Genomic DNA, 17,111 nt, shown 5'->3' on the forward strand with positions numbered 1-17,111 from the left:
CCTGCCAAGCTGCACACACTGCCATCATTCACACTGACCACAAGAGAGAGCCAGAGCACCACTGCTGTCCATAATGTAATAACACAGTAATAAGACAATGGAAATAGGCAGCAGTTACCTCCCCAGTCAGCCCAGTTCTCCCATTGTTAACACAAGGCTCCTCACACCCAGTCATCTAAACACTACAGTGTGGTCTGTGTCTGTATATGGGAGATACTGAAATTGAAGAAGGAATCTATGAAAAAGACCAAGGAGTTTATGTTGACTCAGAAATGTCTTCATCTAGACAATGTGGGGAAGCTATAAAAAAGCCTAACACGATGCTCGAATATATAATGAAAAGTGTTGAATTTAAATCAAGGGAAGTAATGTTAAAACTTTACAATGCATTTGTAAGACCTCATCTAGAATATTGTGTTCAGTTCTGGTCACCTCGCTACAAAAGGATATTGCTGCTATAGAAGGAACATGTCATATGCAGACAGGCTTAAAGAATTAAATCTATTCAGTCTTGAACAAAGAATACTACGCGGTGATCTGATTCAAGCATTCAAAATCCTAAAAGGTATTGACAATTTCGACCGAAGGGACTTTTTCGACCTGAAAAAATAAACAGGGACCAGGGGTCATACGTGGAGAATAGATAAAAAGACTTTCAGAACAAAAAACAGGAGGAACTTTTTTACACAGAGAATTCTGGAACCCAACTCCCCAGTAATGTTGTTGAAGCTGACACCCTGGGATCCTTCAAGAAGCTGCTTGATGAGATTCTGGGATCAATAAGCTACTAACAACCAAACGAGCAAGATGGGCTGAATGGCCTCCTCTTGTTTGTAAACTTTCTTATGTTCGAGAAGGGGGAGTATTTAAATGCTGTCCAAATGTTCACTGACATTAATCGATAAACTTGACCTTGTTATAATACAAGTTAATAGAGACAGCACAGTGAGTCTGTAGAGCTAGGTCAATTCTAGCACATCATGATAATACAATACACACATTTGTGTTTTGTTTTCCCAGAGTTGGAGAGTAATTCATTAGTAGAAGTGAAAGATGAGAGATGCTCCAGGTTCAATAACCAGTTTAATGTAGGGAGCACACAATAAAGTAAAAGCAGGGTTTGCCATAACGCCTCCAGCATCCCATCATGCCTCTTGGTTTACCCACAATATGCAAGTAACAATTACCTGGGAAAGAGCAACGTGCTTCTGAACGGCTAAACCGATGACATTATAGAAACAATCAGGCACTTTCTCCTTTACTAAATATGCAATGCAGAAGAAAGAGGAAATACATGAATCCTCCCTGGCACTGAAAAGAGTTCTTTGTTGTCAATAAAGAGTGTTTTTTGAGTGATTTCAGTGGTGGCAGTATGACAAGAATACATGTCATGAGAAATAAACCAGTCCAAAACGAGACATTGATGCTAATAGTTTTAATGCTGAAAAAGCTTTACAGAAAGAGAGAGGCTTTTACCCAGTTTCATGTAAAAGCAGATACTGTTGTTTTGGCAGGACATCATTTATACTGGTCAACAGTTTGAGCATTTGTTGTCATGAATGCAAATAAAGAGATTTTAAAATAATTGAGAGATGAAGAAAATCTCTATATAAACACAATGTTTTTGTCAGTCTGAGAACAAGGCCTGTCACGGGACACTTGTGACATCACAGGGTGGCTGTGAGGAGCTGGGAGAAGAAAGGAGTCTACTGGTCAAACCTGACTCGGTGCAGTGATTATGAGCTGGGGCAAATCAATCAAGCACGCTCTCCAAGTAACGCTTTGTATATGTGCCCATGTGCAGCTGTGTTTCTATTCAAACATGTGTGAGCATGTGATCTCACTGAGAATCTGAGACAGCATGTTAAATAAGGACACCTTTCCATACAATGTAAAGACCTGCTTCATGAGAGGCAGGGAATCACCCAATAGAAAAACAATGTTTTCTCTATTATACATCCTTGAAGAGACTGACCAAATGCACAACAGGGAGCAGCTGTTTTAAACAAACTGGGAATGGCCTGATAGAAATAAATATGGGTGCTGTAGCTGTGTGTGGGGAGAGGGACCACAACAGAAAGGTTACAGCCATGCTACAAAAGAAGGTTGCTGGTGTGTTTAAGCTTTGCTTGCAGGTCTGCTGTCAGGTAAACTCCAGCACTGTGATCCCTGGGCGCTGCTGCTTCTCAGTAGTGCTGGCATCGCCTGCAGCGGTAGGTACGCCAGTCTGAAACCAATTGAAGACATTATCAGCAACCTGGGCAGAAAAGCTATTGTTCTGATCCATACCCTACAGAGCATTGCACAGCTAGGTAATGAGACTGTGGGGTGGTAATGGTCAGCATTGTCTAATAATATAGACAATCAGTGTCACACTGAGATGCAGAATTGAACTCCCTCCCATGTGTAGATAGCATCCTCCACACTCTTTGTATTGCACTCATTTGAATTACAAATTTGAATAAAGCTTTGTGTAATTCAGCATGCAATTTCACAATCCCAAAGGGTATGGAATCAACTGCTAAACTGTGGAGCCACCACAACCTCTCAATACAATCCTATCAATAAAAGACACAGAAACCCTCTATACTAGTTCAAATGCCAAACATGTTTCTGAGGTTTTATTCAGAGCAATCCTAGATCAAAGCTCCTCTGTTTTGTCCCCTGCTTTTATATTTTGTTTCACTAAAATGACAAAAGTTCCACCGGAGATTGAGGTCAGTGGACCCTTCTTCTCAACTCAAAGCCAACCCTGACATAATGACCTCCCACAGAGAACTACTGTACGCACACCATAAAACAGCAGCAATCCCATTAATCAGATCTCCTGGGATTATTTGTGGAGTTGGTTACTCCGGCATGAGATCACACACATGTAATAAGTTTAAGTATACATTTCTTGATTGCAGGAGACAGGTTAGACTCTCCTCTTTCCAATAAGTTACGAATGACCTCAATCGATCAATAGTTTGAGACAATGCAGTTGAAAGATGAATCATAAACTCGTCTTGATATTTCCAGTTGAAGGATTATGATGGATGGCATCTGTTATAAAACTTATTCCAACAATTCTGTGTCTCTCTTGGAGTTCCATCCATATTTGACCTGGTCGACCTCATGTTCTAAACTGATATGGATTGACACTTGTTTTTCTATTTCAAATTGTTCTAATATATCCCTCAACCAATGTATACAGAAATAATAAGGCATACTCACGGCGAGCGCAGCGGTACCCATGACGGTAGTAGAAATAGTAGTGATAGTGATGAGCTACACAAAAAAAGAAAAGAAAATTAGGAACAGTCTATTTTTAACACAGAGCTTCTTAAACCCACTGCCTTCCACACTGTAGCCCAGAACTCAACCCCCTGAGCTACTCAGGGACAGTGGCCCAGTGGTTAAAGAAAGGGGCTTGATACCAGGAGGTTCACATCCCGGCACAGCCACTCCCACTACCTTCCACACTGCAGCTCTGCACTCTAGTCATTGAACTGCTCAAACCCACTACCTTCCACACTGCAGCTCTGCACTCTAGTCATTGAACTGCTCAAACCCACTACCTTCCACACTGCAGCTCTGCACTCTAGTCATTGAACTACTCAAACCCACTACCTTCCACACTGCAGCTCTGCACTCTAGTCATTGAACTGCTCAAACTCACTACCTTCCACACTGCAGCTCTGCACTCTAGCCACTGTGTCACTGAAGCCTCTCAGCAAAGCTACACTGATAAACAATTCATGCCCTGATTGAAAATAATAAGTAAAACCCACTGATTGCTGCATCAAATAAAGTAGAATCCATTTACTTACCATAGTAGCATCTGTACCTTACTGTGAAAGATAAAAGTGATATATTGAGTTCAGTCCATTTGAAGTCACTGCAGTGGCTGCTTTATACAAGAATGGGGCCTCAGTAGTGTATTAGAGAGCTATATATTTCAAAGGAGTGTCTCTCTATTTGTACATTTCTATTATTGGCAAAATCCAAAGCCAGGGCTCCTTCTTTATATCCCCTCCCACAGGATACAGAACACCTCACTATGTGAGTATGTATTAAATGAAGATGTCATTTCTTATTAAGAGCAGCTCATTCATACTATTATACAATAATACCCCATTCCATATTCTCAACATCAGCTGCAGGAGGCCCCATTGTTAACATGTATTCATTTCTTGTGAAGCGCACAGTACATGTGTATTGTATTGTAGTGTGCAGTCACATTTTTATTAAAATATCAAATTCACACTTACCACGAGCACAGATGCTGTAATCTGGAAATGAAATAAACACACACCATTAAATACAATTTAAATATATATATATACAATTCATTTCTACATATTAATGTACCATAATTAAATAAAATACTTACAACAGTAAGCTGTTCCAAAGAAAAAGAAAAACAGAAACAGTGGTTATTGGATTTAATAGTTCACTTTATATTCATGTTTGTGTTCCATTTACTGGAATGTTTTCTGTTCCTCTGAGAATATCAGTTGATTCTGACAGCTGTTACAGGCTTAATGAAGACACCAAGGGGCTCATTTCAAAGTGTTTCCTCCAGTCTGTCCACAACTATGAAACCACTCCATGGTAGAATATGTTGTAATACTGAAGAGTTTCTCAATGTCTTCAATCAATTGACCTGCAGTCTACAATCCATGCAGTTCACCCAAACCAGGAGCCAGCTCCAGAGAGACACACACTTACTTCTGTAGTATCTTTTGGACAGGGCATCCTTCTTCACTACCATGGACTGTGTCAGGACCACTTCAGAATCCACTTCAGGAGACAGAAAGCACGTGAAGATCATTAAACAAACAGTAGGTTGCATCCCTTCTATTTAAACACAGACCATGTTGAGGAACTCTCCAAATTTGGATTAGGATTTCAATGTACATTAAAGAAGATTGCTGAACAGTACGGAGCTTCAGATTTCATTTTGTTAGAGTGTGTGTTACGATGTTTTCACCTGAGTTCAGGAGCTGCTCTTCAGTTCTAGTTGCCTGTCTTAGATATATGTACATAATGTAGGCTGGATCAGTCAAAGTGTCTTTATAGAAGAGCCAGTAACTGGATCACGCTTCCTTCTGCTTTCAATTCACTGCTATGCACTAGATGGTGATGGCACTTACTAACAGAAAGATATTTCAGTCTGCATTACATATGAAAAGAATCACACAGACTTATGCACAAAACAACTGTGGTCAACTATGAAAGGTGCTATATAAAATAAATATTGATTGATAAAAAGGTAAGGGAACAGGACAACCTTTTAGTCAAGTTATTATATCTCAGTTGGGCGATCCTTCTTACTGACATTTAAGGAGATCAATTAATACAATATGTCTTATTAAAGGTGCTGCATCAACACATTTAAATTCACATGTTAAATGCAAACAGGTGAAATATTTTCAAAGTGTATATCTCTCAAGCTTTGTGTTTTCCTCATCCGCTTCAGTGTAACACAGACAGACAGACAGACAGACAGACTGACAGACAGACAGACAGAAACACACTCAACAGAAGAAGCTATAGGCTGTCTGTACTCACTGTCAGCTCTTTTCTCCATCATATTGTCTCCTATCAGGTAAAACAGAAATAGGTTTATACACTTAGACGTACATTAGGAAACAGATCTGGGCACTTTGAGTTAGTGCCAGTAGAGAAACAGCAGCTAAATGTGTTCAGATTCACTGGGGTTTGGCCTTAAGTCTATCATCTGTAATTCACAATGTGTTCCTCTTGAAGGTTTAACGTTGTACCCACACACTACCCAGACGTGCTTTTCAAAGGAGTCACCCAACTCCCGCTCTCCTTTGAGTCCATCACTGTCCAGCTCAGCATCACTGTCACCTGAATCCTCTGCCTCTGGAACAGGGGGAAGAGAGCTTCATGAAGCAATGAAGGAGTCCCTCGACTGCAGAGCACAACTTGATAGGACACTCAACACAGGGAGGCAGAGAGTTCCCCATTACATTGCAATGCAGAGCTGTGAGGTTTAACCATGAGATTTCTGGATATACAGTAGCCCTTGATGTTATGCATGATTAGTGATGATTAGTCAGGTTGGGTTTCTAAACAAATTATGTGGACTGTGCTTTTTTGTCATTGCTTAACTTAAATCCTGCAAATAAGAAACTTTCTTTCTTTCTTTCTTTCTTTCTTTCTTTCTTTCTTTCTTTCTTTCTTTCATTCCTTATCCAGCGCTCTCTTGTTCTCCAGTGCTCCTTCCTGCTCCTCTGAGTCTTCCAAAGTGTTGCTGAGATCTGTAAACACAGGCTGTGGTTACATTTTTAATGAGAGCAGTCCTGTGTTGTATCCAGTGCTATGAAAGGAATGACAGCATGGAATGGAGAATGCAAACGGACCGATTAGGAAAACTGGGATTTTATTATTTTATTAAGATTTTTGTATCTGTATTGAAAACATGTAATTATGGTCATAAAATTCTGCACTTTTGTTAATAACTGCAACAGTGTAGAATAGTTGAATTAATATTATATAAATAAACCACTTTAAAGTGCCACATGTTATATAAGGAAAGGAACTGTAATAAATCAACTTGCAGTAAACAGTTTGCATTTTTAATATCTCTTAAATAAATTATTATATTAAATCTGCTGTATAAAAAGTGGTTTGAATATTAAGAGCAGGTCTGTATGTTTCAAGGATATGTATATTTTGTGAAAAAGGTAAATCAAACTGAATGAACATTTTAAAATCTCAGTGTATTTTATTCACACCCTGCAATGGTTTATTGAAGAGATGAGCAGGAGGCAAGATCGACTCGAAGGGAAATTTCAGATGCAAACCTTGATTTGTTTCCCCCCCCCCCCAATATATTTAAATATTTACTGTTGATGACTGTTTCATTTCTAATAAGTTCTTACAAATGATAAGAAATGACAGGTTGATTTGGCTATTCACGTGGATAAGCCACAGCTGCATTTTACAGTACCAGGGAATCCTTTTGGTCTGAAGCAGCCTCTTAATAAGGGGTAATAAGTGGTCCCCATGGTTGGAGGTGGTTGATGCAACACATGGGAGTTTTCAAGTTCTTTAAATGCTGTGTCTTATTCTAGTGGAGTACAGGCTCATCAAATCAATCCCCAAGACAAGTAGACAAACCTCTGTGTTGAGAATATAGGATTGAGTTCTGGAAGAATGGATCTTACCCAGTTCTCTCTTGCTGGCCTGGTAATCATCATCTCCCAGCTCTTCAGAGTCCTCAAGGAGGCTCCTTGCATCTGCGCACAGAGGAAATGGAGGGGGTGAAATCATTCTTTTAAATGGCAATGTACAAATTAAGAACAAATAAGGATATTCTTATGGTAAGTTGATTATTCAATGACGCAGCATTGAGGAAAAGCCTGCCTTCTCCACTATGTTATCTTATGGAAGACTGTCTGCTATCTCCCTACCCTTCTGTTATTCTGATGAAAGTCAGTCAATGACATCTCTTCCCCCATTTATTTTAGGTTGAAGGCATTCAATGCAATCCATCCCTCCCTCCCCATGTTACTCAGGAGAAAGGCAGTCTTACCAGCCCCTGACAGAAGCCATGCTGTCAGGACCGAGAGGAGAATGGCTCTTTTAGTCCAGGCTTTCATCTTGACAAGGTGCTGATGCTGCTTTTCCACTCTTCAGCTGCTCTGGTCCCTCCACCCTGCTCTGTTTTATACCCTCTCCCAGGCAAATGCACTCCTTCACCACTAAACCCTCATCAAGGACCATTTCTTTCTCTACACTGTGATACTGTGTGATGCCCTCCTCTTCCAAATTTCCATACTTCACTTGAAAACTATTTCCTCTATACCCTATGATCCAAATCTATTGACACAGTGTCTGTGATCTCCATTGTTCTCTTAACACAGTGCAGGATCAGTGCTGGGATCAGCAGGTGCAGACAGGTGGCCCCATATACAGTATTAAAGGCAACAGAATGATTAGTTATCAGTCATGCAAAATGAAGCATTCTCTGGAATTTCATATCTACAGTACAGTACTGCAAACACCTGGCTCACAAACATGTTCATTATACCAGGTGTTGTGGTTGAGCTGCTTCTTTCATTAGCAAATCAGTCAGCTGGTGTACGGTGTGGAGTGCCTGTTTCTTATTGAAACATTTCACAATTGTATTACTAAGTCTCTTTTTAGTAGGAAAAAAGTAGGATTGAAATACCCAGTGGGTGTGAGAGAAAGACCTTGGTGTTGTGACAGACTCATTTCTACCAGCAACGGGGAAGCAATCATAAAGGTGAAGACTAATCCCAGGGCTTAAAGTTAACCCAAACTAATACCTCAAGCATAGCACTGACACCAGGGCCAGAGGACACTCCTGGAAATTAAGTGTGGATAGCCATAGGACAGAGGGTAGGAGACACCTTCTCACAGAGTATGGTGAGGGGATGGAATGGGTTACCAAGTCATGTTGTTAGGGCTGGGATCCTTTAAGACCCAACTTAACAGGATTGAGATCAATCAGCTGCTGCACTGATGGGCCGAATGTCCTCCCTGGTTCTGTGTTCTGAATTCTGGATCTCCAGTGTGCTGGCATTGATTGGTAACTCCTCTCCAGAGTCAGTTGTTTTCCTTGTACACTCAACCAACCCTAAATATGTTGAGAGAACAGCTGAGGGAACTAAATCTATTCAGTCTGGAACAAAAAAAAAAAGACTAGAGGAGACTAAAGGTTTTAAAAAGTTGAAGTTAACTGTAGTCACTCTTTCAAGCACAGCAGAGAGACCAGTACTAGAGAGAGAGGGGAGTATTCAACACATCGGGAGCAGAAATCACCTTGTTAAGAAGCAATGGTATGCAGCCCATTAACGTGCTAAAAGCTCTCTGGTGCACCCTGCTGGACACAGTATTGATTTTCCACTTCAAGCTGCCCGCATGATAACTGTGGTATACTGTGCTGCATCTTGAGGTACCGCAGATTCACCATGGTATCAGGGAAGATTCCACACAACACACTGCAAGAGGCTGAGCAATGCAGGAGGAAAAACAGAAACTTGCACTCCTAATAACAATCTATTTAATATATTACTAATGTGATGTAACACAATCAGAATGCTCAACAACATGATGAACACAGATTTTGGTGAGTTTTTGATCTGAACAAATTGTGATTAGGGGTGACCAGATTTATCAAGCCACTTCTGTTTTCAGTTAATATTTCTGTATTTAGTCAAATGCACTCCTGTTGTTTAGTTGTCCCCAAGTGTCTGCATTTCTGAGAATGTTCTCTAGTCCTGTAAGAGTCTGCAACTGACTTCACTTTTTCACACTAAGTGCTGGGATAGAATTACACACCTATGTGAATGTTATGGTGTCTTTTAAGGTGTCCTAACTGGTTGAATCTCTTCCCACAAACAGCACAGTGATAAGGTTTCTCTCCTGTGTGAATGCGCTGGTGCCTTTTAAGGGATCCTAAGTCACTGAATCTCCTCCCACAAACAGAACAGTGATAAGGTTTCTCTCCTGTGTGAATGCGCTGGTGGATTTTAAGGTTTCCTAAATTACTTAATCTCTTCCCACACTCAGTACAGTGATAAGGTTTCTCTCTTATGTGAATGTGCTGGTGTGAATGAAGATTTCCTAACTGTGTGAAACTCTTATCACTGGTCTGTATGTGGGAAGGTTTCTCTCCTGTGTGAATGCGCTGGTGTCTTTTAAGCAGTGATATATTATTGAAACTCTTCCCACAATCAGCCCAGGAAAACGTAGTCCCTCCTGTGGGATTTCCCTTGTGAGTTTCAGGAGCGTCTAATTGACAGGAACTCTTCCCACCTTTAATAGAATGAGGTAAGGTCTTCAAGTTGCCCTGGGTTTCAGAATTGTTAAAACACACAGAATGTGCCGTCTCTGTACTCTCCACAGTAAGTGGGTGTCTGTCTTGTAAAGAAGGGATTTTAACTGAGTGAGTTCTCAATGTCTTCACATACTCTTCTTGGGGTGTTGTTTCTCTGTGTTTCTTGCACTGTGGTTTGCCTCTAGAAGAGTTTTTGCACTGGGGTGATGGAGTGGAGTCGTGTTCTCCTTCATCTACTTTAGAAGCTAAAGAAAGAAAGAGAAGAGAGACAAAGGTTACTGTACAGCATTCTTCCACATGCACTGTTCTGAACACAAGTGAATGAGCAGTTCAGTGATTGGTTGCTTGAGATGAGGCGGATCCATTTACCAGTTAGTGTCCCGCAAGTTTCTGTCACAGCAATTTATCTAATATATATTTATTTTTTTTGACAATAATTCATATAGAAATTCCATTTGCAATCCCACACACTGCACCGTGTCTTTTTATTCTGCCTGTATTGAAGACACACGACATGCAGAACATGTAGGGCTGGAGTGGTTTGGTTTTTCCACAACTCATTTTTTATTAATCAAATGTTGTTGTGTAAAATATCTGTAGAGCAAAGATCTAGTAAAACTACAATTCCCAGAATCCCCTCCCAGCTGAAACTGATTCGCTGGTCTGCTGTACAGAACACCTCCACACACGTACTTACTGTACTGTGACAATAATAACACAGCAATGCTTACTGTGAGACACACAAAAGTGAAATGTGGTGTTGCGAGCAAACATTACAGTCCTCGGGATAGCTGACATGAGATGCGCTTTTAAAAATGAAATAAAATAAACTCTCATTTTGGTGATCCTGCTGCATACATTCTCCACAGAAACTCTCAACTGAAATGTTTCTTCTGGTGACGCTGAGGAACCCGACTGGATTTGGCATCACCCAGTGATGGGACATGTGATCCCTGCAGCTCTGTAAAGCTGTGGGAGCAGCACAACTGCAAACAGTCTACCAGGAATGAGGAAAGGCAAAGATCTAACACAGGGGTGTCCATCCAGACACAGGAGTATCACTTTATATAACTGAACCTGTTCAATGTGGAGTGGAATGGCCTCCAGGAGCGTGATTGGACACCGCTGATCTCACAGCATTCTAAAGAGGCGTGGCATTGGCTGCACATCTAGCAGGTGCCTCAGGAGCAAGCACAGTGATGTCCTTGTTGACATACTGGTTTGGCAGCTCCCCTTGTTAAAATATGAATCTCAAGCACACTGCTGGTGTTCAGTACCAGGTTCTGCAGGATGAATAGGCAGCTCAATGCTGCTTGTTTTGTAGGATTACCTCTGAATCCCAGTTCACATTCAGATGGAGAGTCATCACACAGGTTGGATCCCAGCTTGTTGTTCTCCTCAAGTGTACAGACATGATTTTCATGAGGAAGTTCCTCTGCGATGGGGACACATTCCTGCTCTATGAATTCCTCTTTAATAGGAACACATTCCTGTTGAGGGACCTCTTCATCTTTAACACATGCCAGCTCTGTAACCTGCATTAGACTTGCACACCACTCCTGCTCAAAGGACTCCTCTTGTGTGTAAGCTGCTTCTATCTTTGGCCCCACTTGTGCTTCAGATTCAGGGATAGCGTGGCTCTCTTTGGGATCTGTGGGAAACAAAACTGTATACAATTAGATCTCTTACTTACTAGCTAGGTTTGTTGGTTGCTTTGATCAGGGATTTAAAGTTACTGTTCCTCAGTTATTTCGTATAGGGTTGAGCCGGTATAATAGTTTGGTGGTTTAGGTACATGATGGTATTGATACCATTCCTGTTATTCTACATTGCAATTATCGGTTAACACTGTGTTTGTGTTCCTATGAACAAAGTGAAGGAAAAGGCATTTTCATATGAACATCTTTTTATTCTACGTCCTGTACAAAACAAGCCTCAGTGCTGCTGGGCTTTCTCACCTCCTGTAGCCTCACACTGGAGCATTGCATCCACTTCTACCTCCCTGTCAATCACCATCATGACCGCCGTTCTGCCTTTGCATTGTTCTAATGCAAACATCCATTTCTCTACTGCAAACATGCTTAGAAACCAAGCCTGGAGACTTGCAGTCTTAGCAAAGTGTCTGAGGAATGTCTTTTTGTTACCTGATACTGTATTGTGAGAACGGTTTTGAAGGAAACGGTCAACGCAGGACGCAAGTTTCAATGTGTCAAATACAATGAGCTGACAAGCGACTGCAGCAGGATAACCTGCTTATTCTCAAAGCAGTTTCATTTAAACAGGTGATTTACACAACTCAAACTTTTTAAAGCGTAGCCATATGTTTTCTGTACAAACTCCACCTGTGTAATAATCATTAGCAACAACACTGGAAGCTTACTTGAGCAACGTCACGTGACCTGTAGATATAAATCCAATAACATACCTTGTAGTATTAAAATACATTTGTAATGGTGTGGCTCTCCCTATTGTATGTATCCTGTGCAAACTCATCTCTGCTCTTAAATAATAACCTGTATTAGTAAATGTTTATAAGCAATATGAGCGATCGTTTCCAAATTCTGCTTACCATCAGCTGAACAAAGTACTTTATTTAGAGACTCAGTCTAGAGATTCAATAAAATGATACAATTCAGTTGACACCTTACTGTGTTGTATTTACTTCCTCCAACTTCAACCCTTAATTGAGGAACCACTCGGGTCCAAAATCTTACAGCGGATTGGTGCAGGCAGGGTGCTGCTGCCGCCCCCTTTATTCACACAGTGAGCTCTGGAAAGATCGTGTAAATGTGTGTGTGTGTGGAACAAGAAGGAAACAGGACTAAAGCAAAAGAACGAGCAGCGAATGAGCCGCGACTGTACCAAAGACAAACTCAACAGCACATGAGCTGAATACAATGAAACCATTTATCTAAAAATAGATTCGCAGTCAAACAGTTCAATCAAACACTGAAACCCGATGTGCTGCTGCCTGTATGTTGATATTAGATCACAAAGGTAGTTTAAGGTGCTGGATTGACCAAGCAATATCACGCAATAAAATCTATCTTACCTTGAAATATTAAAGGTTGTTTAATGTCTTCATTTGCAGCGTTTATACACGCTCGCACAGCTTTCAGCTCGTTCTCTGATATTTCCAATCTCAGCTTCAGACTTTCATTCTCTTTCTCCTTTCCAGCCATTTCCATTTGTAATTCAGTGAATTTGCTGCCGACAGCTTTAGTAATCGCGCACAAGACGGTGTGTAGAGCCGCTTTCACTGCGAGCTCGATGGTAGAGGCGAGCTCGTCTTGAAAGAGCGACACGGACACGCTGCCGTCCATCTTCACTGGTTTGAGTTTCAGACTGGTCTAGCGGAATCCTCTTTTCATTCAGAAACGCCGCCTGCGGTTTTTATTTAGTAATATTTATTTTTTACTGTAGCCTTCCCATTCAAATATATTCATCACTTCTTCTGGTGTGATAAAGAAAGAACACAAACAACAGGCTTTGCAAGGAGTAACTTTACTTTGGTCTTTCAGAATCGCGCAGAGCTCTGCTGGAGCTTCAACGCGTTTGTTTCTCAGTAAATCATCTCATTGAAAAGCTCGACTTGTCTGTAGCTGCGACTGACGCGCTCCGCTCTGTGTGTGAAATTCAACACAGAAAAGGGATGCTTTCCTTTTCACGGAACTCCGTGCAGGTAATAAACAAACACAAAAATCACTAATTATTAGAAAACATTTCATCCCAGCCTAAATACTTTAAACAGCAGGAGACAGCGTGTTGTAAAATCATCACTGACTGCAACCACCTCTCCACACATGAACAAAACAAACCTCTCTATTTCCTGAACTGAAATGATAGCGTCACTAGCAGAAGGCGGGTCTGGTTGGACCCATCGCGTATTATTGGCTGTAGAAACACTCTATCCCCAGCATATGAGCCTGATTGGCTGTAGAAACACTCTATCCCCAGCATGTGAGCCTGATTGGCTGGCCTCCGTGTCGAGGCGGTTATGAAACTGGATGCCAGAGTTCTCCATGTTGGCTCTTTCAGCGCTGTGTTCAATGCGATGCATTCAGGCGCGTTAAGTAAGTGAGCCGCTCAGAAAGCACACGGAGCTGAATTTAAATGACTTAACGCTCTGCTACAGGAGAGCGCTGAGCGACTTTTAAAAATGGAAAATAATAATGATTTGCTTGTTTGTGTTTGTGAGGTGATGGTTGATGAAATGGCCCCGTGTGAAGTTACTGTCCCCTGCTGGACCTCGCTGAGTTCGGCGCTCTGTTTGGACTGAACCTCATATCTGGCTGTGTTTAATACCGACAATACCGACGTTAATAATGAACATTATGAATAATATTAATACTACAAGCCTAATAATAATACATTAATATCTATAAAACAGCTCTACATTTAAAAAGAAAAATGAAATTAAATGATACAAATTCGAAAACAACCATTTTTACATTATTGTCTACATGCATCATCTCAGATAATTACAATGTCATTTATCAGACCCTTCGGCGTTGTCTTTTGAAGAATTAAACCTGCCAGACCGAACGCAGGCTAACATTCAATCAATCAATCAATTAATCATATATATTTCCTATAGCGCCCCATATGCGCTTCACAAAATCTACTTAAAAACAAGAAAATATCTAATTGTAAGCCTGGAAGAACAAAATAAGTCTTCAGTGTAATTGTAAACAAAGATCGCTTTCCACGATTTAAGATGCTTTAGAGAGACAGAATATTGGAATTGGCAGCCGAAACTGGAGGATGAAACTGCCTGTGATCAAAGTGGGCAGAAAAGTTGCATACATTGCATACCGTATTTGGAAGAAAAGAAAACGGATCATCTCTGATTTGCAACGTTTCCATGATTCTGTTAGCAAAGTAGATTTTCTAAAATACTGACTGTAGGCAATTAATTAATATTACATTTCGCAATCAAGAATGATATAATGCGCAAGGATACTTGTCTTTCATAAGAGTTTACATAAATTATAGCGTTTTGAGATTATATATGTTACTAGCGGATTGTTTAATCTACTTAATTATATTACAACTGTTCTAAAAAAGAATGTTATCTCGAAAAAGGCGGCTTGTCAAGCTGAAATAACTCAGTTGGGAGAGCGTTAGATTGAAGACTCTAAAGGTCTCTGGTTCGAATCCGGGTTTCGGCAAACAGCAAGAATATTTTTGTTTTGTATTATTTTGAACTAAAAAACAGAACACATTTTTTCTTCAGTGTAATTGGAGGAAATAATAACATATTACAGTGCCATCTTCTAATGGGATTAAGAAAATGAAAAAAACACCGTCTCTGGGTGTAATCACAATTACATGTATTCAAACCAATGCAAGCAAACTTCAAGCCATTTATATTGAGTCCCAAATAACACAAACTCTTCCATTGCTAAAAAAATATATTAAAAAATCTCCCTTTGTGCTTCTCGGAAGGCATACGATGGACGGCGCACTGCAGTTTTCAGTCTGGGAAATATTACAGATTAGGAGCCTGCTTTTAAATACACATGTAGGGCTGGCGTCTCTGTTACAAAGAATTGTCACACTTTGTATTTATCTCCATAATGCGTTGGGACTAAATACGCAGATACATTAAAACTATTTGGAGAATGCGGGCATCGATCCCGCTACTTCTCGTATGCTAAGCGAGCGCGCTATCATTTGAGCTAAATCCCCTTGAATTGTGCCAGCGATTCTCATAGGCTACATCACAGCTTGATATGAGCAATACTGATTGTCCTATAGTTTTTTATTGGTAATGCAGTCTGCCATTTGCAAATTCAAAAAATAAATGTATTAACTAAATAGCAAATATTTCGACGAGAGGTATGTTTTCAATTTCTTCAAAAAGTAGACTCAGCTCGTTGATTCAGTCGCTTTAAAATCCACCTCTGTGTCCCGATGCAGCAGCGCTGTGTGTTGTGACTCGAGCTTGTTTGACGAGGCAGGCAATGCAAAAATGCGAAAACTTGCTTTTGTATCACATGACAAACTTAAGGTCTGCTTTAACGACTTGGCTGTCTCAAGTTGGTTTGTATTGTTAATGTAACACCTTGTTGTTGCCCAGTCATTGTATCATATGAAGTAGAGCTTGCCAGTTGGGGGCGACGGTCTGCCAATAAAAGTTAAGACTATATTTGCAAGGATCATTTCTAGAGTGAAACATGTTTTGAAGGGATTGGTCTCGGTATCCACCAGGAGGAGTGGGAGTGTTTTCTTCTCAGCACCGAGCTGACAATGAGTGTTGTTTTCGGGCACCTGCTCGCTGCTAGTGATGACACTCCAATCTTCAGTCGGGGGTTGTTGAAGGAAGGGGACACATTTTGAGTGCGTATCTCATACTGGTAGAAACGCAGAAAAAAGAAACCATCAAGCCTACAATTGTTCAGTTGTTCAAATCAATAAGCAAATTTCAAATTGATCAATGCTAATGTTAAAACAATTTAAGAACACTTTAAATAGGCCTTGACTGATATAAAAATATAGTAATGTGATTTGCACTACGCAGGACTAGATGAGCTTAAATAAAGACATTACATTTGAAAATAACCTGTGCTTATCCCCACTTACAAGGAAGAGCGGCATCCGTTTCTTTATTAATGAACCAAAGATAAAGACGTTACAAATGAGAGAAGAGTGCCATCTAGTGGAGAAAGAAAAAGCACAATGGCAATAGACACGTTCTGCAGTATAGCCTATGGGAGTTCTGTTACAGGCGAATCTCTCCATCTCCATATTGATCCAGGTCCATTTCGTTGTTCGAGGTGATCTTGGTGCAAACAGAACGAAGATCACGTGTCGTGTCATTGAGATCTCTCTCTCTCTCACTTAAACAGACGGCTGCGTTTCTCAAGATGCTCCAGCAAGCGCTGCTGCTTGCAAATGGAGAGCATGTAAACAAACTGGACAACCAACATTATCAATCAGTTATTTTTTTATTTTTTTTAAATCAAGGTTTATGAATACACTGAGAGTTGGGCAGTGTATTTCACTGGGTTAATAAACAAAAAACATAATATATGAATGTAAACACCGAAATTCAAACTGGCCTCGGTTCTACTCTCGATTTAGAACAATGCACAACCAAACCTTTGAATTGCAAAGTACAACAGAATGCATGCCAGGGGAGGCAGCGATATACATGAAATAAATGACATACCAACAAAAGCATATTGTTCAATAATTAAGAACGCTTATTATAACTCAAATGTAATGTTTCTTGTAATATTCGCAGTTTTGTCGAAACAATCCATATTCAATTTTTCCCGCCGAAATT

The 17,111-nt window shown here is 40.4% G+C and overlaps 1 protein-coding gene and 1 non-coding gene across 2 annotated transcripts; one reads left to right on the plus strand and one right to left on the minus strand.

Moving 5' to 3' along the window:
* Positions 1-1,420: 1,420 nt before the first annotated feature.
* Positions 1,421-13,638, minus strand: LOC131703166 (zinc finger protein 184-like). The gene is made up of 10 exons (XM_059006129.1): positions 12,873-13,638; positions 11,151-11,471; positions 7,550-10,065; positions 7,182-7,253; positions 5,806-6,272; positions 5,557-5,586; positions 4,254-4,785; positions 3,813-3,833; positions 3,217-3,270; positions 1,421-2,227 (listed from the first exon to the last, which is right to left on the minus strand). The coding sequence occupies exons 1-3, from the start codon at positions 13,141-13,143 to the stop codon at positions 9,314-9,316; spliced, it is 1,344 nt and encodes a 447-aa protein (XP_058862112.1). The 5' UTR covers positions 13,144-13,638; the 3' UTR covers positions 1,421-2,227; positions 3,217-3,270; positions 3,813-3,833; positions 4,254-4,785; positions 5,557-5,586; positions 5,806-6,272; positions 7,182-7,253; positions 7,550-9,313.
* A 2,324-nt stretch (positions 13,639-15,962) lies between these two features.
* LOC117968976 (small nucleolar RNA U3) lies at positions 15,963-16,167 on the plus strand. The gene has a single exon (XR_004662433.1). It is a non-coding gene; the product is annotated as a small nucleolar RNA U3 (small nucleolar RNA).
* Positions 16,168-17,111: the final 944 nt, after the last annotated feature.

This window comes from Acipenser ruthenus, chromosome 32 (assembly GCF_902713425.1).
Source record: "Acipenser ruthenus chromosome 32, fAciRut3.2 maternal haplotype, whole genome shotgun sequence".
Taxonomy (NCBI): domain Eukaryota; kingdom Metazoa; phylum Chordata; class Actinopteri; order Acipenseriformes; family Acipenseridae; genus Acipenser; species Acipenser ruthenus.

Excerpts from the sequence above, each read along its gene's own strand:
- LOC131703166 (XM_059006129.1), bottom strand. The coding sequence starts at position 13,143 with ATGGACGGCAGCGTGTCCGTGTCGCTCTTTCAAGACGAGCTCGCCTCT. Across the intron at positions 11,472-12,872 it reads ACAACCTTTAATATTTCAAG|ATCCCAAAGAGAGCCACGCT; the intron begins GTAAGATAGATT and ends TGTTTCCCACAG. Across the intron at positions 10,066-11,150 it reads ATGTGAACTGGGATTCAGAG|CTTCTAAAGTAGATGAAGGA; the intron begins GTAATCCTACAA and ends TTCTTTCTTTAG.